Below are 27,220 nucleotides of genomic sequence, written 5' to 3'. Positions count from 1 at the left end.
ACGGGGGGAAACTGTTTTTGATTTTTTTTACTCATTCATCTGGTCTTGTGATTTTAGACTTGTCATTTACACTTAGATTTTTATAAGAATTAAACTACAAAACAAGATGTGACATAAATTAGTGAGCTTTAGATGTGCTAGTGGATGGATTTGTCACATTTGGATCAAGCTAGGCTAGCTGTTTCTCCCTGTTCCCAGTCTTTGTGCTGAACTGGCTGCTAATTCTCATCAAAGGCACTTAAACCAGTGCTGACGGTTTATATGAAGAAGAGTTTAGACACTTTTGAATAAAAATATGCAAGTATTTGTTTTGTTGATGACAAGAACAAAATGTGGTTTAAATGAGAAACCCCATGCACTTTAAATTATAAACTCTTGTCACTTCCTCAAACAGAAGAAACCAAATAGGAAATGAAAGAACAAAAAAACATTCATCAAATTATGACAAATATTTAGACTTTATTGTGGAAATGTTGCAGTAACGCTGCACGCAAGCTGATTCCTCGTCATCTATTTACCATTTAGCCCTCAGCTGCCCCTTTAGACTCGCATCTACAACCATAACAGGGTGTTTTTATTTGGGACTGTCGCCTGTTTACACCTAAAGAGCAGGCAGTATATTCATTACGCTCCGCCACGGCGAGGACGGAGCAGGTAATCATTCACAGAGGGTAAACACCTCTTCTCCTGTAATGTGTTTGTTTTGCCCTGGGCCTGTTTACACTCTCTACAGGAACATTTTCCCCTCTTTTCCTTAGCTAATCCTTTAATCACTTGTGACGACGGAAAGACAGAGCAGCCCTTGTCCCCACAGGGCAGAGCGAGGGAGCAGCGAGGATCCAGCTTTTGTGTTTTTAGACTTTGTCTGGGTGAATGTTGTGATGATGTTCTCCTAATCCAACAAACCCAACGACAAGAAGATCATATTTTAAAGTTGGCTTTAACCCAAACACAGACTGTCATTGGTTGACTCTTAGAAATAAAGGTGCTAACTAGACCCATAAAGGGTTCTTTGGCTTGAGAACCGTTTTTAGTTCCTCGTAGAACCTGTTATTATTGGTCTACTTATATCCCTTTCAGAGAGTTCTACCTAGACCCCAACATAAAAGGATACACCTAGAACCATCTGTGAAAGGTTTCACCAAGAACTCCCCATGAGAGGTTTTGCAGAGAACCCCTCTAAGAGTGCTAACAAGAACCCACTCAGGAGGTCCTATTTAGATCCCATTTATATTCCAAGAGTTTTATCTAGAACCCACTCAGGGGGTTCTACCAAGAACTTTATAGATACAACAATGGTTTTATTTAGAACCAACCTAGGGTGTATATTCTAAGGGTTTTTATTTTTAACGAGAACCCTATATTCCAAGGGTTTCATCTAGAACCCACTCAAGGGGTTATAGTGAGAACCCATTTGTATTCAGTTTTATTTAGAACCCATTAAGGGGTTTCTACCAAGAACTTTATAGATACTCCAAGAGTTTCATCAAGAACCAACCCAAGGGGTTCTACCGAGAATCCTATAAATTCTCTAAGGGTGCCATCTAGAACCAATCCCAGGGGTTCTACCAAGAACCCTATGAATACTCCAAGGGTTTCATCTACGGAAAACTCTTTTTATATTCTAATGGGGTTTTATCTAGAACGCACCAAGGGGGTTCTACCTAGAATAATTTTATATCATGGTTCAAAGAACCCTTGACAAACAAATGAGTTCTTCAATGATCTCAACAATCCTTGACAAACTATTTCTTAGAAAAGGGGTTCTTCACAAGCAAACGGTTCTGAGTAGAACCTCGCCCTCAGGGAGAACCCTTTTGGAACCCTTATTTCTAAGAGCGATGCAGTTCCCCTGACCCTACAAACCCAACAGCAGTCAGGTCATGTTTTGAGTTTGTCTTCCTGCGGTCCAAACAGAGACTCTCATCAGTACCTGTGGACGCTGATGGATGCTGTAGGAGAGGAAACTCTTCGACATCAGTCTCAGGCGCACAAACACATCAGTCCACCTCTATAAACAGTCCTGCAGGTTCCACGAGGACAAGGTCAAGTCTTGTTCAGCACCGGGGTCACTGGATGCCTCTGTTACAAATGACTCTCTGTGTCCTCGCCCCGTCCTGCTCCGTCACTGTCCCCCCCCCCATCATCCGCCTGCAGCATTAGGGTTTACGCTCCAGGCTATACATCCTTCTCCCACCATCTGTTTTTCTCTCTCCTCTGCCCTGCTCTGGATTTCTTTGCCTGGAGCCCCGACTGAGGGACAGGCGTTGGTCCAGCTGGAAGTCAGCGGGACCAGGCTGCACGTTTCCAAACTGACGCCCATATGCATCCACCACACCATAGGGTGAGGTGCACCGGTTCATCAATCACACCCACTCTCCCTGTTCAGCCTCTCCATGGAGACGGTGGGGGGGTTGGTGTTTCGCAAATGAATCAATACTTTTAAATTGGTGTTAGAATCAGAGAATATGATCACAAAACACAAAAAAGCAGCCATGAGGGGGAAGAAAATGAGAGAAGGATCTTTTTTTTCCCCTTGCATTTTGGCAATAAAGTCGAAAAATCCTAACACATCAACTTTATTCTCAACTCTGATTTATTTTTTTCTTACGCTTGGCCCAAATACTAAAAATACAACTCAGTTCATGACATTTCAACTTTATTCTCAAAATGCAAAAGTTTACATTTTCATTTTTTCGCTTATGCCTGGCTCTAATACTCCAACACTTGCCTGATTAAATTAAGGTGAAATAAAAACGAAATAAACTAAAATAAGATAGTTGGACTGCTGAGTTCACTTTATTGTTCTCAATTGTCTCTTATGTAATTTTTAATAGTTATCAATGGGTTAAAAAATGTATATATTATATATTATTTAAAAATGAAAATCATGTTTCTTTGTGAAATGGATAAATGTTCACGCTTTTCTTCCTGATTCTCATTCTAGTCCGTCAGTGATGCGTAAAAACACATTTACTCATTTCCAACACTCCCCACCTTTCTTTTTTTTCCCCTCTCCAGTGCAGACCCTAGTGCGCATGCTCGGCCTCGGTGGAAAACCACATGCGTCTCCCCGCTCTGCTCTCTCCAGTGCCAAGGCGGAGAGATGCGCACACTGACTGACTGAGGACGCCGCCGCCGCAGCAGCAGCAGCAGCAGAGAAATGCGCACAGCTCGGAGCCAGAGCCGGCTGTAGCTTCACCTCCCGTCACCCCTGACCCGTCTGTCTACACTGCGGGTTAGAGGGAATATGGCACACTTTGACACACTTTGCATGCATTGGGGAATGCCCTGCTTCGTTGCGTGGAGAGCTGTGCTGCCGAGCGGCTGAATTGAGAGCACAATAACAACACACAGAGAGACTTGACAGAGCAGCGGGGACCTGATTCCAGTCATTTCTGTCTCCCACGCTGGTTTTTCAGAGATGATCACGGAGCTGCTGTGCACCGCCGTGGCTGTGGGTCTCTATCTGAACACGCTGGACGCAGATTTCTGCTACGATGACAGGTAGGGTTCGCCCACAGCTGCCCAACACCACCACCACCACCATCAACCATCCACCATCCAGCCGCTCCTCCACTTGTCATCTCCCCCTGTTACCTCCGCACGGAAGCGCTGCGTCCCTCCGCACGTTTGCACGAGCTCGTGTCCGTAGCGTGTAATAAATCACTGCTTATAGTCCTGCTGGAGTCAGAGCCGCAAAGACAGGGAGAAGGAAGGGGAGTAAACTGGAGTATGAAGGGTAAAACTAGTAATATTACCACGCAGTGGTGTGTATTCTTGTAAGTTGGACTGCGCTGCAGCTGCGCATCGAGTTCATATCACTTTATTGCTCTTAAATGTCCCTCAATCAAGGACTTTTTCAAATTTTCCAGAAGGTGGCTGACAAAATATAAAACAAACAAAACAGAAACAATCAAACAATTAAAACTAGAAAGAAACAAACAGTCAAAACCAAAAACATGTGCACCACATGGTCCATGTCCACAGCTCCAGAGGTGAAGTTCAACACTGAGCTGAGAGCAGCCTCGGTCCCATCGCCTGCTGCGGTGCACATGAAGAGGTTCAGATGCTCTCTGTGTTGGTGAAGAAGCAGTCATGCCTGTTTTAACAATGCCCTGCCTGCACACAGGGGAGTTAAAGCTAATTTAAACCTGGAGCTTCATTTCACAAACAGCTGAACAAACATGTCAACAGCATCAGGCTGTGGAGGGCCAGTCTGTGGTGCTGACCTGATGAACAGTGATTTACTACTGTAGAGGTAAATAAAGGTGGACAAAGCATGATCACAAGAAACTTACTGAGTCATTTTTTTAAAGAAAAAAGTCCAAACTCTCTGATTCTAGCTTCTCAAATGTGATTATTTTCTGATTTCTTTACTCCTCTATGACGGTAAACTAAATAACTTGTATGTGGACATTTGAGGACGTCATCTTGATCTTGGGATCAACATTTTTCACCATTTTCTGACATTTTATGGACAAAACAACTAATGGATTAATTGTGAAAATGAATGCCAGATTAATCAATAATGAAAATAATAATAAATTGCAGCCCTGCTAATATCTTCCACTGTAAATATACTATACGTGTCATTTAAAACTGTTGTTCCAAACCTAGTCAAATAAACATGATGCTAATTTATTTGTACTCGAGAAAACATGTTCAAAAAGCTTAACAGAATAAGTTGACTAAATTTGAAAAGACAAGTTGATGTAATTTTATAATGAGTCTAAACAAATAAAGTTTTTCAGTCCAACAAAGTTGATTATAATTCAGTTGTACTTGTGAGAAGTGTACTTCTGGGACTGAATTTAATGCTCATATTTCTTCCTCAAACTTAAAAATAAAGGTTATAAGAATGTTTTAACTCAAACAATGCATGCTGGGTAGTCTGCTAATACGCTGGCCATGTTTGTTTAGAAACTTATTTTTTAATTTAAATGAGCTCATTAAACTCTGCAGAACATTCATTCAACTCATCATCTCAAGACAAAAGACTTCAAGTTTCTGAAGTGTTCTTAAAATAAATAACAGAAAACTGAGATGACAAAAGAGAAAAACATACTTGGCTTAAACTAACAATTATTTTCATCCACTAATCTTCAATTTATTTTATCTATTGATCAGTTAGTTATTCAGCCTGTAAAATGCCAGAAATGACTTTGAAAAAGTCTAAATCTTGACATTGTTGAAACTGCAACTAAAAATAGGATTTTTTCCTAAAGTGATACAAAAGATGGATGATAATTTGTCAGTCAGTGATTAATTATATTTCTTCTTATACAAAATAATGCTCATTCTCTCATTTTTCTCAATTTTTTGCCCTTTTTTTGGTTAAATAATTACTATCTCACCCTCTCTGACAAGCCTGTCAAGTTAACTTTATTTATGTTGCACTAAATAATAACAGAAGTTATCTCAAGGCTCTCCTCATACAGATCAGGTCTATACAATATCTTTATAATATTACTGAAACAGACTCAATAGGTGCCACCATGAGCAAGCACTAGAGCGACAGTGACGAGGAAAAACTCGCATTCATCAGGTATAAACCTTGACGATCATCTGCCACAACTGGCTGCGTTTATATAAAAAAAGACAAATATGCTGTAAATTATTTTAGGTGAGTGTGTCGGCCATACATCTGTGCTTGTAAGAATAATCACCCTGCGACTAAATGTTCAGTAGTTTCACCACATCTGGTCCTCTTTTTTTTAAAAAAAAGGAACTGGACGTGTAGTTCTTCACTGTATACGGGCGCAAGGGGTTTGGTTCCCGCAGCAGTTCTGTCCAAACTTATACTAATTTGTCTTCCGTTATCAAGTATTAAATCACTGTATGAAAACTGCTGATATGCGAGGTATGTGGTAGATTTCTCTGGGGATTAAATGAACGAACGGACAGTGAACAGGTCGCCTCCCTTATTCATCAGTGGGTGCTGTCTGGTATGCATCTCCAGACACCCCGTAAAGGTCAAAGACCCCCCCCCCCCCCCCCCCCCCCCCCCCCCGCACACACACACTTTACTTTTCAGCACCATCAGTGGACCCTTTGTGTGTGTTATGTGTGAGCGAGATGGAGTGTGTGTGGAGGTGAACAGAGGTGGCAAAAGTACACACATTCTGCACCCAAATCGAAGCACACACACTTGTGTTAAAAAAAAGGCTCCGGTGAAAGCAGAAGTACTGATTTAACCTTCTTTATTCAATTAAAAGTGAAAAATACAAGCTCTAAAATGTGTAAAAGTAAAAAGTCGCCCTCTGAATGGCATTTCTGTTGCGCGTTTCTGGTTCTGTGTGAAGTCGACTGAACCCCACTGTTTCTCTGCGGTCGAGTCTCCTTCTGTCTGTTTCATCTTGTTGTCTTTTATGCTGTTTTCACCTTATTACGTCTTACGTCATTTTTATCTTGTTACGCATTTTACATAATTTTCATCGTTATTTCTTTTACGTTGTCGGTCTTGTTGCATCTAACGTTTATATCTTGTTATGTTTTCTTTCGCTGTTGTTTTAGGTTTAAGTCTTGTTGCGTCTTAACATTGTTTTTGTCTTGTTACATCTTACATTGTTTACATCTTGTTGCTTGTTTTTATGCTGTTTTCACCTTGTTATGTCTATGTCTTTTTCATCTTGTTGCGGATTTTACATTGTTTTAGTCTTGTTATGTCGTAAGTTGTTTTTGTTTTGTTACATGTTTTGCATCTTGTTATGTCTGTTATGGAGCTATATTGGGGTCAAAAGTTTTGTACTTGAAAAAATAAAATTTGAAACTGAAAATTCAAGTTTTGATCTTGAATTTTGAAAAATACATTAGCGTATTCAAAATAAAAATAAGTGCACAAAAAAATTTTTCAGGTTAAATATAATTATGAATCACTCTGGTAATTCTTTTGAATAAATTATTAATTTTCACTTTTCACTTTCATATGTTTTGATATTTGAGATCTTATTTTTTTCAGATTCAAATCTTATTTTTTACAGTTTCAAAAAAATTTTTTTCAGTTTCAGATCTTTATTTTTCAGGTTCAGATCTTTTCTTTTCAGTTTCAGACTTTTGACCCGAATTTCGCGTGGGGGGCGTGGCATCAACTGAGAGGGGTGTGGAATCATGACAGACAGCTTAACAAAAAGGCTGGGGAACTTCCCCTATCACGTTGCCTTCAGGGAACGTAGGAACTAAAACAATTCAACTCAACACTTCATGTAGGCTACACCAGGTGATTGGCAGTGAAAAAACTGATGTCAGTGACAAACTTCCATTTGCACGGCGTGCAGGAATAAATCTGTTTTAATTTTCTCTGTAAGTCTAAAGCTGCTAATATGTCACTTTATATACGTTTTATATTCTTTAATACGTGGTAGGTTTGTCCAAACATCGCCTTTTTTGAAATTTAATCCGACGTTTTCGGAGATGTGAGATGTGAAAGCTGTTTTAGACAGTACTGAGGACCAACTGCAGAAGCGGGGGGATAAATTATGCCAGATTGTTCACTTCAACAGACACACTTTAATGCTTTCCACGTAGTACTGTGAATGCAGCACAGTGTCCGCTCGTAATGATGGCGTCCGGCTCTGCAGGCCGATCTGCTGGAGCAGCACACAGGTGAGACATGTTCAAAATGAGAGGTCGGTTTGTGACAACATGCAATGTTTCTGGTGTCTTAAGTGGTGAATTGGCAAAGCTGGAAGTTAAGCATAGGGCTAAAGCACTCGCACTGACACCATGCATCTATTTGCGATATAAACTCAGTAGGACTCGCGATCAACAACTAGCCAGAGCCCCGTTTCCCAGAGCCTTCGTAGCGCTACGTGCGTCGTAAGTCTCCCTTAAGGTTGTCCCAACTCTGGGAAACAGCCCATAACCTTAAGGGAGACTTTAAAATACAACTTACGACGCACGTAGCGCTACAAAGGCTCTGGGAAACGGGGTCCAGAGCCATACCAGCTGCGGTTTTGTTTAGCGTTACCATAGCAACCGTTTATCGTGTTCTTGTTTATTTGCATGTCGCTAGCTTTCTTCTTTACACTCATAGTGTCACTCATACACCCACACACTCGCACACACATCCCGTGTCCCCCATTTTGATTTATTATTTGAGGGTTGTTGTTTTTTTTTTGGTTTGTTTTTCATATTCGTTATGTCACCTGTAACACATAAATAGCAGGGCATCAGATCAGTCTAATTATCTGGTAACCCCATTTGAAGTCCTGACCCAAGGTTGGGAACCACTGCTGTAAGGAGTACACTTCACAAACACTAGCTGATAGCATTAGGCCACATTCATCCTGTAGCATGGATCAACATTTTCCACCGCAGGCTGATGCATGGTGTCAGTGCGAGTGCTTTAGCCCTATGCTTAACTTCCAGCTTTGCCAATTCACCACTTAAGACACCAGAAACATTGCATGTTGTCACAAACCGACCTCTCATTTTGAACATGTCTCACCTGTGTGCTGCTCCAGCAGATCGGCCTGCAGAGCCGGACGCCATCATTACGAGCGGACACTGTGCTGCATTCACAGTACTACGTGGAAAGCATTAAAGTGTGTCTGTTGAAGTGAACAATCTGGCATAATTTATCCCCCCGCTTCTGCAGTTGGTCCTCAGTACTGTCTAAAACAGCTTTCACATCTCACATCTCCGAAAACGTCGGATTAAATTTCAAAAAAGGCGATGTTTGGACAAACCTACCACGTATTAAAGAATATAAAACGTATATAAAGTGACATATTAGCAGCTTTAGACTTACAGAGAAAATTAAAACAGATTTATTCCTGCACGCCGTGCAAATGGAAGTTTGTCACTGACATCAGTTTTTTCACTGCCAATCACCTGGTGTAGCCTACATGAAGTGTTGAGTTGAATTGTTTTAGTTCCTACGTTCCCTGAAGGCAACGTGATAGGGGAAGTTCCCCAGCCTTTTTGTTAAGCTGTCTGTCATGATTCCACACCCCTCTCAGTTGATGCCACGCCCCCCACGCGAAATTCGGGTCAAAAGTCTGAAACTGAAAAGAAAAGATCTGAACCTGAAAAATAAAGATCTGAAACTGAAAAAAAAAATTTTGAAACTGTAAAAAATAAGATTTGAATCTGAAAAAAATAAGATCTCAAATATCAAAACATATGAAAGTGAAAAGTGAAAATTAATAATTTATTCAAAAGAATTACCAGAGTGATTCATAATTATATTTAACCTGAAAATTTTTTTTGTGCACTTATTTTTATTTTGAATACGCTAATGTATTTTTCAAAATTCAAGATCAAAACTTGAATTTTCAGTTTCAAATTTTATTTTTTCAAGTACAAAACTTTTGACCCCAATATAGCTCCATATCTGTGGTGTGTGATATGCACTGACAGATACATCAAGGAATTATCTTTTCCATGTGTTACCATCCATTTAGGTTGAAATCAGTCTTGATGTTGGGTAACTAGCCTGTTTTAAAAATGTAAATAGTAGAAAGTACAGATATTTGTGTGAAAATGTGGGGAGCAAACTAACTAACTAAGTATTTTTACTTAGTTACTTCTCACCTCTGGAGGTGAAGGAGGAGGCAGAGGAGGAGAAACATAGACTGGTGGTAGAAATGAGGTCCGTATGCCCTGTAAAAGCGGCCAATGGCTATTCATCCATCAGCCTCGTCTGTACATGTGACCGTGACACCCGGCGGTTGTCAGAAAAGCCCCTCTGTGACATATTACCTGTGGCGCTGCCCTGCCCGCTCTGGCCTACGCTCGCACTCCATCCCCTCAGTGAAAGTTCAGTACTCACCGATGCTGTGTATCTATCAAAGTCACCATGGTAATTTGCACTCTGGGGGGACACGCGCTGGCGTTTTGGTTCAGCGCCCTCAGATGGAGGAGGGTGAATACCAATCAGAGGTCTGACCTTCTCCGGTCGTTCATCAAACGGCGTCGTCTCTTGGGGTCAAGAGTCGTGCGCTCCCGGTGTCTTCCCTCGGGGATTAGAAGAGAGTTACGAGCAAAAGGTTAAGGCAAGAGAGAGATTGCAGTGGAGGAGCGCTGAACTGATCATTCTGGTCTGCAGATGTCTGAAAAAGATTGTCTTGCTTGTAGACAAATTTGTCTTATGCCGCCTTGTTGCAAGCTGAGACGATCTTATCTGACCTTTAACCCTATAATCAAATTCTCGTTGCGTTGTCACATGTGCTTCTTAACATGGAAGACTAGATGGCGAGGCAGATAATTCTTCTGCGTTGAGGCACTCCAAGTTGTGGGGATGTTCTGGCTGCTCTCTGCTTTTCCAATCATGTCAAGTGTTTTTCCTGGGCACTGCTCAGGGCCCAGCCAAGCGCTCTCTTGGCCAATGGTAATCCCAATGAAAAGCCTCTGCGTGTGAAATGACTAAGTTTTACGGGAGCTGAGAGAGGACTTGAGCCAGGCCAGTTTTGATCCAGGGGGAAAGAAAATCAAGACGTGATCTGCTGGTTTACAGTCAGGCTTTTCTCGGGTTTAGCCAAATGTGTTCACAGGACTGATAAGATGTTTGTGCGAGCTGTTAGATTGATTGCTCGACAGTTGTGATCATAGATGGGAAAATATATTTACCGTCACCTCTGAGCTCTCCTTTGAATATCCAACATCAAGGCTTTTGACAGGTTAACAAATGAGGCTCCGCATGATGCAGGCATTTCAATGATATTGGTTTTTAACAACACTTTTTTGACAAATGGACCCAGTAATTCTATATAGTCACAGCTGCCATTTTCCTCTGATGTCATGCTCAGTGTTGGAAGCTCAAATGTTGTACTGCTGTGTCCCAGGTTGGACATTATTAAACACAGCAAATCAGATAAACTGGTGTAATTTCACTGCTTTCTGACTGATCAGCAACTAAAAAGAGAATGGATAGTAAAAATCCAGAGGGACCTTGGGCCACATTTGATGGTCAAACATTGTATTTGATTTTACATAAGGTATCATAGCTAATGTAAGCATTTACTTCCTAGCGAACGTTATATGACACAGCAGGAAAGATTTAACATAATTCTGAACACACATCTTGCACACATTTATTTAATCCTGGAGGTGAAATTCACTCAACGTAATAATTCAACTGTATATTTGATAACCCATTACCTACCCTGAGACAACAGCTAACGTTAGCATTCAGCCACATTAGCTAGGAAGTAACTGAATGCTAACATTGGCTGTGGTAGTTAAGGTGTTATCAAATATGTGGTTTTACCTTGAAATATGGCACCAATATCCCTCCATGTTTTCACTATCCATTGTCTTTTAAGATGCTAATCAATTGGGAAGGAGTGACCTTATCAGATGACCTACGTTTATATGACTTACAACCTGGAATAGTCATAAACGTAGACGCGGCTCTGACAAATTGTTATCATTTCACTGCTTCCCCATTGATCAGCTACTTAAAAGACAATCCAGAGGGAAATTGGACATTTTTAAGGTAAAACAACATATTGTATTTATTTTTCAGAATTAAGTTACGCCTTTCCTTCCATATCATGTAACATTATCAGCCAGTTACGTTAGCTAGGGAGTAACTGAATGCTAACGTTAGCTATGGTAGATAATGTGTTACCAAATATGTCGTTTTACTTTGAAATATGGCCTGATGTCACTCCAGTTTTCACTAGCCATTCTTGTACATTGCTAATCAATCAGGAAGCGGTGAAATGATCAATACAAATATGGTGGATAGATGTCTTTACCAGGGAGACTAGGATATTATTCAGCAGAGACAAAGAGTGAAGTAAGGACAAGAAATAAGAGGCGTCATGGTGAAATGAAATGCATCCTAAATGCCTTTCAGCATTCAGATCCCAAAACATCTGTGACCCCAATCACGTCACAACCCCCCCCCCCCCCCCCCCCCCCCTGCACAAGTCAGAAATGGAAGAATTATGGTCCCTTGGGGAATTGAAGTGAAAACATCTTCCCTCTTTGTCTCAGAAGAGCAAAACAATTTCATCTCTGAGTGAGGGGTTTTGGTGGAGTTTGGTGAGGTTTCGATTTAACTGACTGGCTCATTCCCTTTATAATTTCTCTATTTGAAATATCCTCACCATTTAAGTGCAAATTGTCCATCCCAAACATGGGTTTAAACGATTAAATCTGCCACACAAATAACACAGAGGTGACACAGAGTAGTTGCTCTCTAGAGAAGACAGGAGATCACAGAGCCTGTTGGCTGCAACATCTGTTACTTTTCTAGCTCGGTTTCTGAGGTTGACCGATAAATGCATCAGTATGGGATTGTCTTTAAGAAGTGCCCTTTCATCATAGTTCAAACCTTAGAGCTTTGAGTTGAAGTGCTAATAAACTGCCTTTATGTATGTTAATGCTGCACATATTGTTTAACCCCATGGACCACCTATAAATGTGAACAATGTATATCTGGAACCCCCAGGGAGCATAAAACTGGTTCTTGTAACCGCCAGTCGTCCCTTGCATGAATCTCTGTGTAGCAAGCATGTGGAAGTGCGCTCAGTTAATAAGAAGCATTGTTGTGTCAGGAATGTTCATGTGCTTGAATCAACTGAGATAAGAGAAGCAGTAAATTCAATCAGTTTCAAGCAGGAGGCCAGTTTTCATCACAGTGTTTCTGCTTGTTTCTTGACTACAAGATTTATTGTAGGCTACCACGCAGCGCTGGGCAGCTTACAGGAGAGTACGTCTACTTTTAAAGTCGAGATGAAACTGAAATGCCTTTTAACCCTTTTAGATCACATCTCCGGTTATAATGTGCACCTATCTAAGAATATATGCAAAAATTTAAAACCCAAATTGAACCATATTTTCTTCCTGTAAAACAAAATATGACATGCTTACATAGGCTTCAACCAATCAGTATCAACTAATAATATCATGGCTTCCACCCATCAATCAGTATCTTCACTAGTTAACTAGCTAGCAACAGTACATTGGATTATGATGCGGCACTTTTCAGCATTAAAATCCTCCTAATGTTTTGTTCCAATACACAAGAAGGCACACACGTAAACAAGACAACTTTAGCTAACTGACTACCTGTGCCAAGCTAACACAAATTTATCATCAGCCTTAGCATTAACGTTGTCTAGTGGCAGTAAATGTACAGTTTGCCCCGTTCCCGTGTCTTGCTTACCAGCTGCTGGGTGACGTTAACGGGAGCTGCTCAACCTACTGTAGCTTACAAAATGTGAATAAAATACATTATTATTGCCTCTTTACGGGACACCAACCTCGCATTTACTCTCATGTTGCCGTCAGATGCAGCTGAGATGCGAGCTGCATGGAGCTGCCTTAATAAAAATGCAAGCATTTCTGATACATGAGACGTGTGAGTCAGAAACACGTCTGACTTGCTTGCGGTGGAGACAGGAAGAGACATTTGTTGGCTTGACAAACAGTGGGTGCATTTGATGCATTTAATGTATGTGAATGTGCTCATCAAAAGGAGCAATGCCACCTCTGACTCATCTCTGTTTTTGATAATCGTGTTTGCTCATAATCGTTATCTCTCATGGGTTGGCGCTCCCAAGGCTCAGTGTGATCGGTTTCAGCCCGCTGTAGTAAACGTTGCCAGGAATATCTGTGCCTCTGGTGGAATAATTATCTAAAACATGTGCCCTAGTTGTGTTCAGGCTGTTTAAGTTACAGTATGTGCTCGGAGCAGATAAATATTGAGGGAAGATGTAGGCTAATGAAATGAGTGAGCGAAATCTCTCTGACAGAGTTGTAAGTAATACAGCTGAGGTGAAACGCTTGTGTCTGTCAGGAGGAATTTTCACTGTAAGCATTTTAAACATGAGTAACACTGACGCCTAAAGACAAGTGGAGAATTAAAGTGAACAATGTGGTGAGTAAAACTAATGAAAAATGTGTTTATGAATAGTAATTCGAGATGGTTTTGAGGTAGGAGGCTTTTAACTAGATTTGCGTATATAAAGGATTATGTGTTTTCGAGGAGAAACAGGCAGACTTAATGAAAAGTGTGGTTTGGTGGTGAAAAAAAGATGTCGCCATCTCATGTACCAAGCGTTAACATATTTTTTCACTCACTGGCCATAAAAAGAGTTTCGCTATTGATGTCTTGTTTTTGCAGTTTTTAGATTTAGTGGTGGACGGCTGGTATGGGAATATCAGTCAAACAATAGGAAGGCGGGAGCGAAGAGTCTTTTTGATTACTAGCAGATTTTATTCACGAAAGCACTTAGTGGTCAATCTCTGCAGATGTTGTGGCTTTGAGACTGCTTTAAAGCCACAAATGAAGGCTTGAACAGAATATGGTGAGAATGGGGCGAATTAGAAATTCTCTTAGGGGGTTGTAATGGTGTCCAGTTTAATGTTTAAGGAAAGAGGTGGCAGTAGATGTGCTGAGGACCGAGGATGAAACATTAAAGCCTATCTTCTCTCGCTGGGATGTGCTCCAGCTTTTGCAATCCTTAAAGGGGCAGGAAAAACAGTCCTCTGGCAAACACAAGAGCTTGCATGGCTTGTTCTTCATAAAGGAAGGGGTACTGAGGCACGCACAAGGCAGTTTTTTATTTTAATCAGAAGCAGTTTATGAAAGGTACTGTCAAAATAAAGAAAATCTCCTTCATGTGCCTTTGCAAGGTCTGCCAACTTGAACTTCTGACTTTAGAAAACCCTGAAGAAGACTTGAGGATTCCTGTCACTTCAGTGTCCTCGCTGTCTGACATCTTAAATGATGCAGAGGATGACTTGAGGCGTCGTCTTTTGTTTATCAGAGTAACCTTCAGGGAGTTCTGACAGTTTTGAAACACTCAGATAATCAGAGTCAGACTTTGCTGCCGCCCAAGGTTACTCCTCAAAAAAGTGTAAACCCCAGATTTTCTCTGACATTGATCGCTATTAACACAGTCCAAAGACATGCAGGTTAGATACACTGGCAACTCGAAATGAGGCAGATCTGTAGGTTTAAAGGTGAGCATGAATGGTTGTCAGCACTGTGACTGACTAGTGACCTGTCTGATGTGTACCCCACGTCTAGACCAGTGTCAGCTGGGACCAGATCCAGACCAGAGAGTAAACAAGTGTAAATAATGGATGGATGCATTAGTATTATTTGTTTTGTAATGTTACACTGTACAAGGGGTGTTGCCATACTGTATACTGGCATTGAAATATTAACACCATGTTGATATATTACACATAAGCTAAAATCGTTGTCAATCGTCAATTTTTGTACACTTATGGTCACAGAGTCTCTCCACCTTTCTTCAGCTTGTATTTTAAGTGTAATTCATTTGCCAAAAAAAGTCAAAACACACAATAAAGAAAGTTAAAGATGAATTTGACTGATAGCTTTTTTTTTTCAAATTTTCTATAAAGAATAAGTACAAAGTTAGCATGAATTCCTTTGACCATGATAACTACTTTGTTAAAAATATTTATTGTGACAGCCTGACACCCCCCATACATGTGATTAATTCAGTCATCCATACATAGATATTAACCTAGTTTTATAAAAGCAACGTCTGGTAAAGTAGTTTGTTAATTGACAGAAAATAAATGGTCAGCTTATGTTTCAGCTTAAAGCTTTAATTGTAACATTTCTGCATTAAAATTTTCAAAAACTTTACATTATGTTATATATTTTGTTGAGCTGTGTGCTTACATTAACCTAAGTGTTTGCAACAATGGTCAAACCCAGAGAAATCTGTGATTTATTCAAGGTAACGGTGCGTTTCCTACTAGCTGCTAGTTGCTATTTAACTTGAAGGAAAATACGGGATATGTTGAATACGTCGGAGTGTGTGTAAGGAACTACTTACTTTGCGACATCATCGAACTATGTCTTTTGTTATTGTTGTAATGTGAGCGAGACCGCAGCAGCAGAACTTACATATTGTGCTTTTTTATTCAGACACAGTTTAGACAAAACATAGCGTGTGACTGTCAGCTTGGTGCATGAAAGGCAACAAAACAAATATGATACAGAACTGTTTGTTGCAGCTTTGGTTAATTCCTCTGTTCTCTGCAAGCAGCGAGCATTCATGACAGGCTTATTAGCTCTAATACTTTAAACCACCCGAGCCTCTGCAGCCACGACGCATCAGAATAAGAGAGGAGATAGGTTTGTTTATTTTTAGGTTGTTCCTCTTCGTCCCATTAGGTCCCAGCGATGCTCGGTGATGGTTGAGGCTGCTGCTCACCCTTGGCTGGCCCTTAGGCTTCACGGGCCGCAGTCGACCCGCCCGTCTGCCAAGACACGACCGCCAAACCTCAGTCTCACGACCCTCCCTGTGCACACACCATATGTGGATCCCCAAAACACTGGTATCCACGGACAACTGGGCTTACAAGTTTGCCAGCACCCTGCAAGATACACATGCCAAAGCCGTAGATTTGTCATGTAACACCCCTGGTAGATTTGAGAGGATGACAACCTAAAACCATTGATAAACGGGTGGAAACGTCTAGTTTCTTATCTGGCTAACCACATACGTGTTCATCATGCTCTTCCCTGACTGAGACCTTTCACAACTGTGTTCAGCAGCCGGGGGTTGAATTTCTTCTTCGGCGCACTAAACGCACTTTGTAAGCAAAGCTGCTTTTTGTGGCGTTAGATTACACCGAGAAGCTGGCATCCACTTTCTCTCTTCAAACCACGAGGTGGACTTCTGAAACAACTTACAGCAGTTGGAGCGTAATACAAAACCAAAGCCAAGCCAGGGATCACACGAATCGCAAGCAGTTACCCTTTCTACCTTTTGTAATCAATAGCCATTCAGTATCATCTTTCAGTGACTGTGGAGGTTTTTTTTTTTTGTCTGGAGCCCAGAACAGCTGTCAGAACAGAAAATCAAACGTGTTTTTTTTTTTTTGCTGCACTTGACAAAGCGCTCACATTTCACTACAGCTTGTATCACTTCTGACTGTGAAAGGCTTTCTAAAAAGCATTCTGACTTTCATCAGCCACTTCCTCAGAATCTGAAGGGGTCTGTGTGTGCATGTGTAGGGTGTTGGTGTTTTTTTTCATGTGCACTGACAGCTGTCAGTGGTTGATGGTGTAAATGATCAGGATGATGGAGGCGGCCTCTGCTCTCATGCTGGGGTTTCTATGATCTGTGAGCTGAGCGTGCAGGTCTTTTCAAGTTAGTGGAAGGAGTCAGTAGGTGGAAGCTGAAAGGATCTGAGGTGGTTCAGGCAGCATCTAACATGCAATGCTAACATTTTTGCATCAGTTGAACTGAAAGAAGTAGTTAACATTTTGTGAAATACTCTTATTTGATTTTGAGAAGATCGGCTTCACTCTCATGCTGGTGTCCTGACTATATGAAGTAGCGTACTGCGGTTAATCCATGGATTGGACGGGCCATTCTGATTAATAGAGGATGGATGCTGTGTACACATTTGTGCACGAGGAACAGCAGCACAGTTTTATTGATCATTTCAAATGGTTTCCTCTTGAGAGTTTCCTCTTACCAGTCAAGTTTGTAACTACAGTTTTGCTGCATAAACATCCTACAGTATTTTCTGCAGCGGCATGACTGTTCACATGGAAACGAAACTGAAACCAACCTCGCTAATCATTAAAGTGTTAGAGAACACACTTATACATCAGTACAAGCTACAATAAAGAAATCAGCTGGAAAGCCCATGCTGCTCGACATTATTTAAAAGGTAATATAATCTGATTATTGCTGGGGTCTGTATGAAACAAGCATGTTTCCTTGGAGAATATGATTTCTAGGCTGGAGCATCTCTGTAGTACCACAATGCATTTATAATGGTATGCTGTGGCATATTTTATTTTTATCAAAAAAAATGGAGCTCCTGTGATTTGGATATTGCACTGGACCAAATTATGATTTTGATAATATTTTGATTAATTGTGCAATTCTACATGAGAGTGATATCCATCTTCTTAAAAAAAACAGGAATAGGCATATTCCCCAAAACACCAACAGTTCCTTTAATATCACTAATGCATATTTAAATTTTTACAAATAGAGAAGTCAATGCAAGCTGTAGCCTTTTGGTATGCACATAAAGAGCACACAGAACAGCTGGCTGAAATGAGCTGCACTAACATTTAAAGCTGCCTGCTGTTATCATCACCTGAAGCAATAACGTTTTCCCCGAGCCTCGCGGATTCAGCTGAGTTGGGGAAACTTGCTCTTCAAGATAAAGCGAGAAATAAATGTTTTTGTATTGCAGTACGAACTATTTGTTTGACAAATTCTTGTAATACGATGAGGTAAAAGTGATTGTGCCGTGCAAGCTGTGATGAAGCTCCCATTCATCTCAGCATGGGATACTGACGCTGTGCTGTGCCTTAATTATAATGTAAGTGCCAGGCGCTTCTCAAAACCAACAGAGATTCATTAGCTCGGCAACCTTGGCTCCGAACCCTAGCTGAGCACTTCCACACACTTTCTTTCTTTCACGCATGGCTACTCCAGTTAACTCTTGTAAAATATACTAATATGAATAAGACTTTCTGGGTCAGAACTGGGCCAACTGTAGAGTACCTGGTATGTGTGGGGGAAAATCGGTTTGTGCTTCTCACCTCATAAAACCCTGACAGGAGGAGATTGAGGGAGTTGATGTGAGGGCTTGAGAGATTTAAGGTTCAAGAGAGATCAGATGACAGCCGTGCTACCTTCACTCAAGGGCACAGTTACGGTGTTTGGTATTGAGATGTAGGAGGAGTGAAGAGACTAAACTGGAAGCTGTGTCACTCAAGTGTGCTACAGTTGGTATTCGTTTGCCTTCAGTGTCTTTGTGGCGCGACATGGGAGACTTTCTAAAGAAATTTGCAGAAATAGAATCTGTAGGAGGTCATCACCATATCTTTATTTGTTGAAATACCAACACAACCACTCTGACACCTCATGGTTTAGCTCCCCCACCCCTAAACAATTTATTCTAACAGCTCAATAAGGCAAACTAGATCATCAAGGGGAAACATCATTAGCTCAAACTTTCTCAATTATAGCAACAGAACAGTGGAGTACTATACCTACAGTTACAGAGAGTATTAGTTGAAAGGTTGAAAAACAGTCATCATGTCCTTAAGGTTTGGTAATGCCTCTCTGAATGTACACTGGTCTGTCCTGCAGGCAGAGGTGGGGTGCTGTTTGTTTAAGTACCAGATTACACCTGTGCATGCATGCACATGCAGTAGTGATGCACGGTATGCATTTACGACCGCGGGCACTGTGGCTAATCAGCAGAATGGGTGGGCTGGGGTCAAAATTTTTTTTGAAACATTGTGATTGATAGTGGGTGGGAAAAAAAGAGACGCTATGCGCATTTACGCACAAGGCACAGCTGCGCAACTTCTTTGATTAATTCTGTTTCTACTGTAGAGATTCCTCTCGCCTGTCAAGTTACAACAAGTTCAAGTTTCTGTAGTTTTCAGTTTTGCAGCAAATGTCCCATGATATTAGGGATGGCTCAATACCACTTTTTCATGTCTAATACAGATATCAATACTGTCACCTTAAGTATCTGACGATATGGATACCAAGACACTTCTCTCTTACGTTTATGTGATAGTTTAGGCTAATGGATCGTATCAGATTATACTTATATACAGTATCAGAATGCTAGGGATACTGAGTATTAGATCTGCTCATCCATAGAAGATATCTGCTGCAGTGACATTACTGTGGGCATGGAAATTAAACTGAAAGCTGCCTCTCAAATCGTTGAAGTAAATCGTTAAAAAAAACACTCGTACATCAAATCAACGCCCAGTAAAGAAATCACCTGGAAAGCTTGCACTGCTCAACATGATTTAAATTGCAATATCACCCACAGAGACTGGCAGAAGTGTGGCTCTCTTACTCAGAGAAAATAATACATTTTGGTGGGTGGATGATTATGCGTACATGCAGATGCAGATGAACTCAGAGCTGAAATAGTGGCTTGTTTCAGGTTATGTGTTATGTGGTGGCAAGTTTACATACATTAGTCAACTGAAAAGTGACCGAACGATCAAATGTTTATAGATGACTGAATTTCTGAATAGTTTAATAATATTGAGAATACTATGCAGCAGTCAGTCCACAACAACGACATTCACGTGCTTTAAAAAACAGACAATGTGAACTGTGAATGTACATTGTATGGATGTTAGCATTGTGCTATATCTGGTGTGACACATTTATTGTAGATAAATAAATAAACCAGTAAATGAAATGAAATAAAACATGTAGAAAGTTTCAACTTCCTGTTTAACTCCTTTGTCATCTGCCCAAATTCTGTTCACACTTACTGTATTTATAAATGTTTAGAAGGAATATAGCGTGTTCATATTTCATTCCCATCCCCATGATTTACTCTGCGGAGGGAGATAGCCTTTCTCCTCTTCCTGTTTCCTCCAGATAAGCGCCTAAAAGCGGAGAACCACACCAGATAATACAGATAGAGGAAGTGTGGAGGTCTCAGTGCAGCTGTGTTGTTTAGACGTTCTCTCATTGTGGCACAATGGAGGGCTATTTAGAGAGGAATGAAGAGCGATGATAGTGATTATTATAGATAGTTGGACGTAGACGGAATTGGCGAGTATGGCTGAGAGAAATGTTGAGGGAATCTTCATGGCTTGGAATTGAAATTGTTATTTCCTGCGTCACCATATAGCCGCAGTTTTTGGTTTCGTGGTTTCCAGCCCAGTCGAAACACCAATTTCACTCAGGTTTGGCTCGGTTGGAGGGTAATTATTCCGTGTTTAGAACCATAAAGCACATCATCCTTCAAGTTAACTATCCTCCTTAATTTTCCAAGCAAGGTCAGGAAACATTTAAGCCAATTTCCCCAATTTGATGGACTGCCCATTTAAGCATTGCTCAATAGTCTGCTCAACCATCTCACGGAGGGGAGCTGAACCCCTCGTTCCTGCAGTCTCAGGATGGGATCAGTAGCTGATTTTTAAGGTACCGTGAGCTCACTGCAGATAAGGTGAATCGCTGTTTAAGTAAACATGGCAGTTCTGACTGCAAGCAAGCCACAGTGGAAGTTGATAAATGGGAGAAATCTGCATTGGATAATGGGTGTTTTCCCGCCTCAGTCAGCCCGAGATAAACCAGCCACCGTATTTATCTTTTCCCCCAGAATATAATTTGTTTCTCGCCATCATTTTGATATTCATGGATCAATGGCGATGGGGAAGGATGTTTGGTTATTGTGCTTTCATGATGAGCTGTGACAACGCTGTAATTTATTTTGGATGTGTTTTGGCTGAAATCTACCCCACAGTTTTATCTCCTTCACAGCTCACCCCTGAAATTTTCATCTTTTAATCTGGTGGACTGTAGTGAAGGTCATTGAATTATTCATGTTTTGCTTTTGATAGTTTATACTATGAGCTCTTTCATTTTGATAAGAAACACACCAGCGGGGAGCTTGGACTCTGTCAATACTTTGATTGGTTGCCCCCTGCCTAAAAGAAATTCACCATCCCAGCCAATCAATCATTCTTTTTCATGTGAATTTGAGCTTCCAGAGACACTGTCCTGCTGTAGATCCTTATCTCTGCTCTGTAGACATGGAGCGCAGACAGATTAGAGGTCACTGCTGAGTGCGGCGGTGCCAACTCATCCACCACACTGTGCATTTCATCAAAAAATCTACACACCCCAAGGCTCGCTTATTACCGTGATACCACATCCAGTCGATCCATTACTCAGGCGTCTGACGACAATTTAATCTGCACACCGTGGCCTCGCTGGTTTTTGCCTGGTATGACCATCAGCATCAACTCAACTGACAGTGTTATCAGCACAAGAAACACGCCATGTGACATCGCTGCTGCACACAGGAAAGATGTTTGTCTGGAAAGTGAAATTAACCCATCCTGGTCGATTTCTTTTTTCTCCCTTTTACACACAGACATGGAGATGCCTGCTGTCTTGTACTGTCTAAAGACATGGTCTCATAGTGTGTAAATGCATCGACTGTTTTTGTTTCACAGCAGGGGTTAAGTTCCGAGAGAGAGTTTGACATTTTAGGAAATATGCTGATTTGCTTTCTTGTCGAGAGGTAAATGAGAAGATTGATACTACTCTTTACTCTGTCTGTACAATGAATATAAAGCTACCACAAGTTTTTGGCTAAGTTAGCTTAGCACAAACACTGAAAACAGGGGGAAACAGCTAGCTTAGCCCCATCAAAAAGTAACAAAATCATCCTATAAGGACCTCTGAAGCTCTCTAATTAACATGTTATATTTGGTTTAATTCTTGCAAAGTGTGTAAGAGTAAAAACAACAAGTGACCCTTCTTAAGTCCCGCCTCTTTATGCTCCCTGCTCCAATAACAGTTGAGCAAATTTACCTTGTCCTGTCTCCTGTTCTTGCTATGCTATGCGCTACCCATTCTAAATTGAAAACAAAACCAAATAAGATGGTTTAACATGGTTAAAAGATGTTGCTGGGGGATCTGTAAAAGTGACATATAGTCATATTTTAAATGAGCTAATATTAGCAAAATGCTAGCTACCAGCTAGCTAACAATTTATGCCAATTAGCTAGCTAGTTACCGAGCATTTTGCTGACATTAGCTATCAGATATAGCGAGCTATCTAACAACTGACGTAGATTAGTAAGATAGAACTGTGGACCACAGAGCAAAAGGGGTTGATGGGGGACAGTGGATGAATATTTTTCCCCCCAGGATGGTGAAGACATGTTCTGCCCTAATATGCCTCTTATTGTCTTACCCTGATATTCTTACGCTAACTCTACCCAATCACACTCCTCATGCTTAAACTTACTCAGAATCTACCCAATCCAAACGATCCAAACGAACAAAGGCAATGAGTATCAGCCAATCAGAGTCAGAATAGGGCAAGCCATGACTTCACCACCCTGGGGAAAATATGTGTGTCACACTAGGCTATTTCCTGATGTACACTTAGGTTTTTGCATGCATTGAACAGTACAAACCGTTTATTAGTGAGCTTTACATGTCCTGATGGGCGGATTTTATTACCTTTAGATTAGGGTTCCCTAACCATGTTAACAATCGATAACTGATTAATCATTAATAACTAATAAAATACAAAATCTACATCTTTTTCTCTGTTTAATTTAAATAATTCTAGCAGCACATTAGTTATGTGAAACATTAGGCTAATTTATGAAACAAACAATGTAAATTAAGATTAATAAAACAACAAGGCTCTCATTAGAAACAGCTGCTCTGGTCTGCCTGTCCTTATTCAACAAGTGGCTCAACCAAACAAAAAAAATCCAAAAGGCACACAGTTATTGTCCTTTCTACACCAACATGGCAGAAAGTTTGTGGTACACAAACTATACATAATTGGTTCATATATTTTTAATTTGTACAATTCTGAATGACAATCGATTAATGTATAAATGATTAGGATCACCACTATAGACGGAGCCAGGACAGCTGTGCCTCCCTGTTCCCAGTCTATGCTAAGCTAAGCTAACAGGCTGTTGAACTTTTCCTTTAAGCCTATGGCCTCACGTCAGGCCTCTTTGACTGTGGAAATGAGGGGGAAGTGTTCAGTTTCTTTCCATCAGTGCCCTCTGTTGCTGTGATTTATATGTATATATTAAATAACACAAAGAACAACTTGGCTACAATCACTTGTAACCCAGTCCTCCGTAGAAAATGTCATGACGTCGTAGCATGACATCATGTCTGCTTGTCCCCCCAGTCCATCTCAGAGGGGAATATGGTACTTTTATGATGTTATACGATGCGTTTTATGGTTTCATAATGGAGTTTCCTGCAGCATTTTAAACAGAGCTATATATTTTGGAACCCCTGCTGATAGTTTGACAAACTTGGATTATATTAAACCTCCTGCAGGGAAATACATCTGACATATTTTATTATTGCGCTGAAGTCTGTTGGTCTCATAATTCAGAGGCTATAATTATTTGCACTTACCTTTGATAGAATAAAGGTGTTTCAAAGCTGAATGAAAATGTGGCTCGAGTTAAAGAACCTTTGAATGACTTTAGTCAACGTGTGCTTTGTCCTAAGTTAAGGGTCAAATGGATGGGGTTTGCACTTCAGCGATGACTTCACTGGTTCCAATGTGAGAGTCGAGTTCAGGCAAATGGTTTCGTTGTACCAGCCGTGTTCAACAGATCACAGAACACAATTTGAAAAGATCTTAGATAATTAGCACAGATCCCTGAAAAGAAGACAGATTTGGTTTGGGCTGGCCCCTGTGGTACCCCTCTATAGCTGCCGTTTCTCCACCGCTAATGCAGGAATGTGACAACTGGTCACGGCAGAAGAAAGGGAGGCCTATTCTGGATTGGATACAGCGCCGTACGGTCGGTTAGTGCAGCATACCCGGCCATTACAAACGCTGCATGTGAATCTGACCAGTGAAAGCTGTCAGAGCAGAGAGAAGCCAGAGTGTGACACTGCAGGGTGTTTGTCTTCCTGTACATCGCTCATCCATTCTTTACATACAACATAAAGACACAAATCCTTTACATTCTCAAAATAGCTGCATTTTTAAATTTGTGATCAGATTACAAACCAATTCTGATGGAGCATTAAAGTGTTTTTTTTTTTTTTTTTTTTTTTGTTTAATCGGAGACAGAAGGCTTTTGAGCAGAAACAGAATGCTGCTTTGTTTCTCCAGCTGCTCCCTTGGCAGCACTGCAGCGCTCAGATCCTCCACTGGCTCCGTGATTTGTCATCAGCAATTAAAGTTGTCCTCATTATAATCTCCACATCAAAAATGATCCGGTTCCTCAAAGGAGCTCCAAAGTTTGAACAGAAGTTTTGGTCTCCACAGAAACTTCCGATCAACCAACTTGGCTTTTCAACAGCAAATGCTAACTATGTTTACAAATCCCATTTTACCTCATCCTGTCTTATCTCAGGTTAGGAGACCCTAAATACTCAATCCAACTTCGCTAATCAACTTTTATGTCTGTTACCTAGCAACCAAAACTACTTTTCTCATCTTGCCAAGCCAAACATACTGAAATATTCAAAAAGTAGAGCAAAAACAACTCGAAGACAGATGAGTCAGAGGTTTTGGTAACTTCTGCAAAGATGCTCTTTTGGGGAAATTTGCAAGCTAATATCAGAGATCTATCCATTGTGTAGAAGCAAAAAACAGAGGAACCATATAGATTAACCCAGTTAGCTACCACTTACTTACCTACCTGCTACTGTTAGCTGACACGATACCTTCTGTTAGCTTACACTACCATTAGCTACTGTCAGCAAACAGTACCATTACCATTAGCTAGTTAATTAGTAAGTTAGCACCACTAAAGGTGAAAAAAATTAGGACAGTTTAATGGCGAGGGCTATCCTAAGGTTATGAGAGTTTATTTAAGATTTTGGCAAGTTAGGATGCTTGTGTAATAGTAGCATAACAGCTAACACTACCTTTACCCACTGTTTGTTAACACGACTGTTAGTAAACACTACCATTAGCTACTAGTAGCTAATACTACCTTGAAATACTGTTACTTATTACTACTATTAGCTACTGTTAGCAAAGACAACATTAGCTACTGTTAGCAGTAAGCTAGTACAGGTGGAAAAGTGAAAGTAAGGACTGCTTAGCAGTTATCCTATGTTTGTAGAGTTTGGGAAGCTCGGATGCTTGTGTGATTCACTTTTCCTTTCTTAGGATAGGAAAATTTATTTTGGAACTGTTCATCTGTGATTTTTTCCTAAATCAGGTCCTAACCATGATTACCATGGTTACCAAACAGTTAAGATATGATCTGCAAATCAGGAAGTGTCTGCAATACAGCTACTGCAGCGCAAACTATGGATTCTATATATTCACTTTTAATTAAGCTCTTTAGTCTTTGTTCCTTTGTGCTACTTTATAGCAGAACAAGTGTCCAGTACTTCAGGTTCCACTGGTTTTCACTGACACAGTTTTATAGTGCAGACTAAAGAAAAGGAACTTTTTCCCTTGGCAGGGGACAGTAGACTCAGCTAGATGTTGCCAAGGTCTGCCATGCTGTCGACTCCAGTGAATTTAGAGGGCCTGCAGCAGTCTGGAGAGGGTATTGTTGACGCCGTGTGTCCACACCTGGTGCTCTGCATGTGTGCATGCAAATTATACAGCTGAACTAAGGTGGAAAATGAGCCGAGAAACACTGGCGGTCCTCTCTGAGCCGTGACTCCTCACGACCCATCAACATGCATCTATTCCCTGCAGAGAAAAATCAATGCCGGCCAGCGGATTTGTCCTCCGTGTTCAAGTCTCCCGTTTGAATTCACGTGTGGAAGCGGTGTTTCCATAATGATGAGTGTAGGTGACTGGAGGTGCACGTTTTTATAGGTCACTGTGCCAACAGCCGCTGCTTCTCTGGAAGTAGGCCAGTAGAATTGATTGTAGAAGCAGAAGGTTCAGTGAATTAAAGAGGTGAGGGAAAAGGGAAAAGGAATACCTGGTGCTAAAAAAAAAAAAACATGATCACGTGCTGGTGGATAGTGAAATAGTCACTCCACTGGAGCTGTAGTTGTAACCATGGTAACCGCGGCAGAAACATGAAAATGACTGCTCTCTAGTCAAAAAAAAATCAAACAAGTGAGAAGTTACACAGAATTTGTTTTAATTACACAGCCCTCATAACCAATGTTAAAGTATGGCTGTGTCTGAAATCTGCAATTTACTGACATTAACATAACATTCCAACATTATGAAATGAAAGCATTTTGACTTTCTGCTAAAGTTATGAAGCAAGAGCTTACTGTCGACAGGGAATAATTCTAGTCCCTTTTCAACCGCTTGCTGCAGCTGATAACAGCACTTCATTCATAGCTAACGTAATTTTCTTAAATCAGCCTTTTTTTTAATAGTTGGAGGACAATGTACTTACTTATAACTTCCAAAAGCTCCACATTTTCCTTCCAGACCTTGTCATTTTTGAGGATATTCCTATAAAAAGGCGGCTGTTTTGGAAGCAAGTGACACGTCACTCAGCCTGTTCGCCGTTCGCTCATCCTCATATAAGAAAACTGAAGCGATCGGCTCTTCGCTCGTCCACATCACCTCCAGTTTGAGCTTTGATAGCTGTGCTGTTTAATGTTGCTATGGTTACAAGTTCCATAGCGGGTGAATTTTGAACTAGCAAGCCTGTCGTTCATGTGTACTGTACCTAAGTTCATGTCTTTGTTGTCTTGTAGATCACACACACACACACATGCAGATATATTAATTTAAAGGACCAGTGTGTAGGAATTAATGGCATCTAAAGGTGTGTTTGCACATTGCAAACACCTCATGCACTGTTGTTAAC

General features: G+C 40.8%; 1 protein-coding gene across 1 annotated transcript in view; it reads left to right on the top strand.

Annotated features, from left to right (window-relative positions):
* Positions 1-3,057: 3,057 nt before the first annotated feature.
* The window catches only part of tmtc2a (transmembrane O-mannosyltransferase targeting cadherins 2a), a 91,821-nt gene continuing 67,658 nt past the window's right edge, over positions 3,058-27,220 (top strand). Inside the window, 1 exon segment of the mRNA XM_084711011.1 lies at positions 3,058-3,507. Coding sequence (XP_084567137.1) covers positions 3,425-3,507 — 83 coding nt within the window. The 5' untranslated portion in view covers positions 3,058-3,424.

Source organism: Lutjanus erythropterus, chromosome 22 (assembly GCF_056507025.1).
Source record: "Lutjanus erythropterus isolate fLutEry1 chromosome 22, fLutEry1.hap2, whole genome shotgun sequence".
In the NCBI taxonomy this organism is placed as follows: domain Eukaryota; kingdom Metazoa; phylum Chordata; class Actinopteri; order Lutjaniformes; family Lutjanidae; genus Lutjanus; species Lutjanus erythropterus.
The sequence above is the reverse complement of the archived record's forward strand: the minus strand, read 5'-3'. Positions and strand labels throughout refer to the sequence as shown.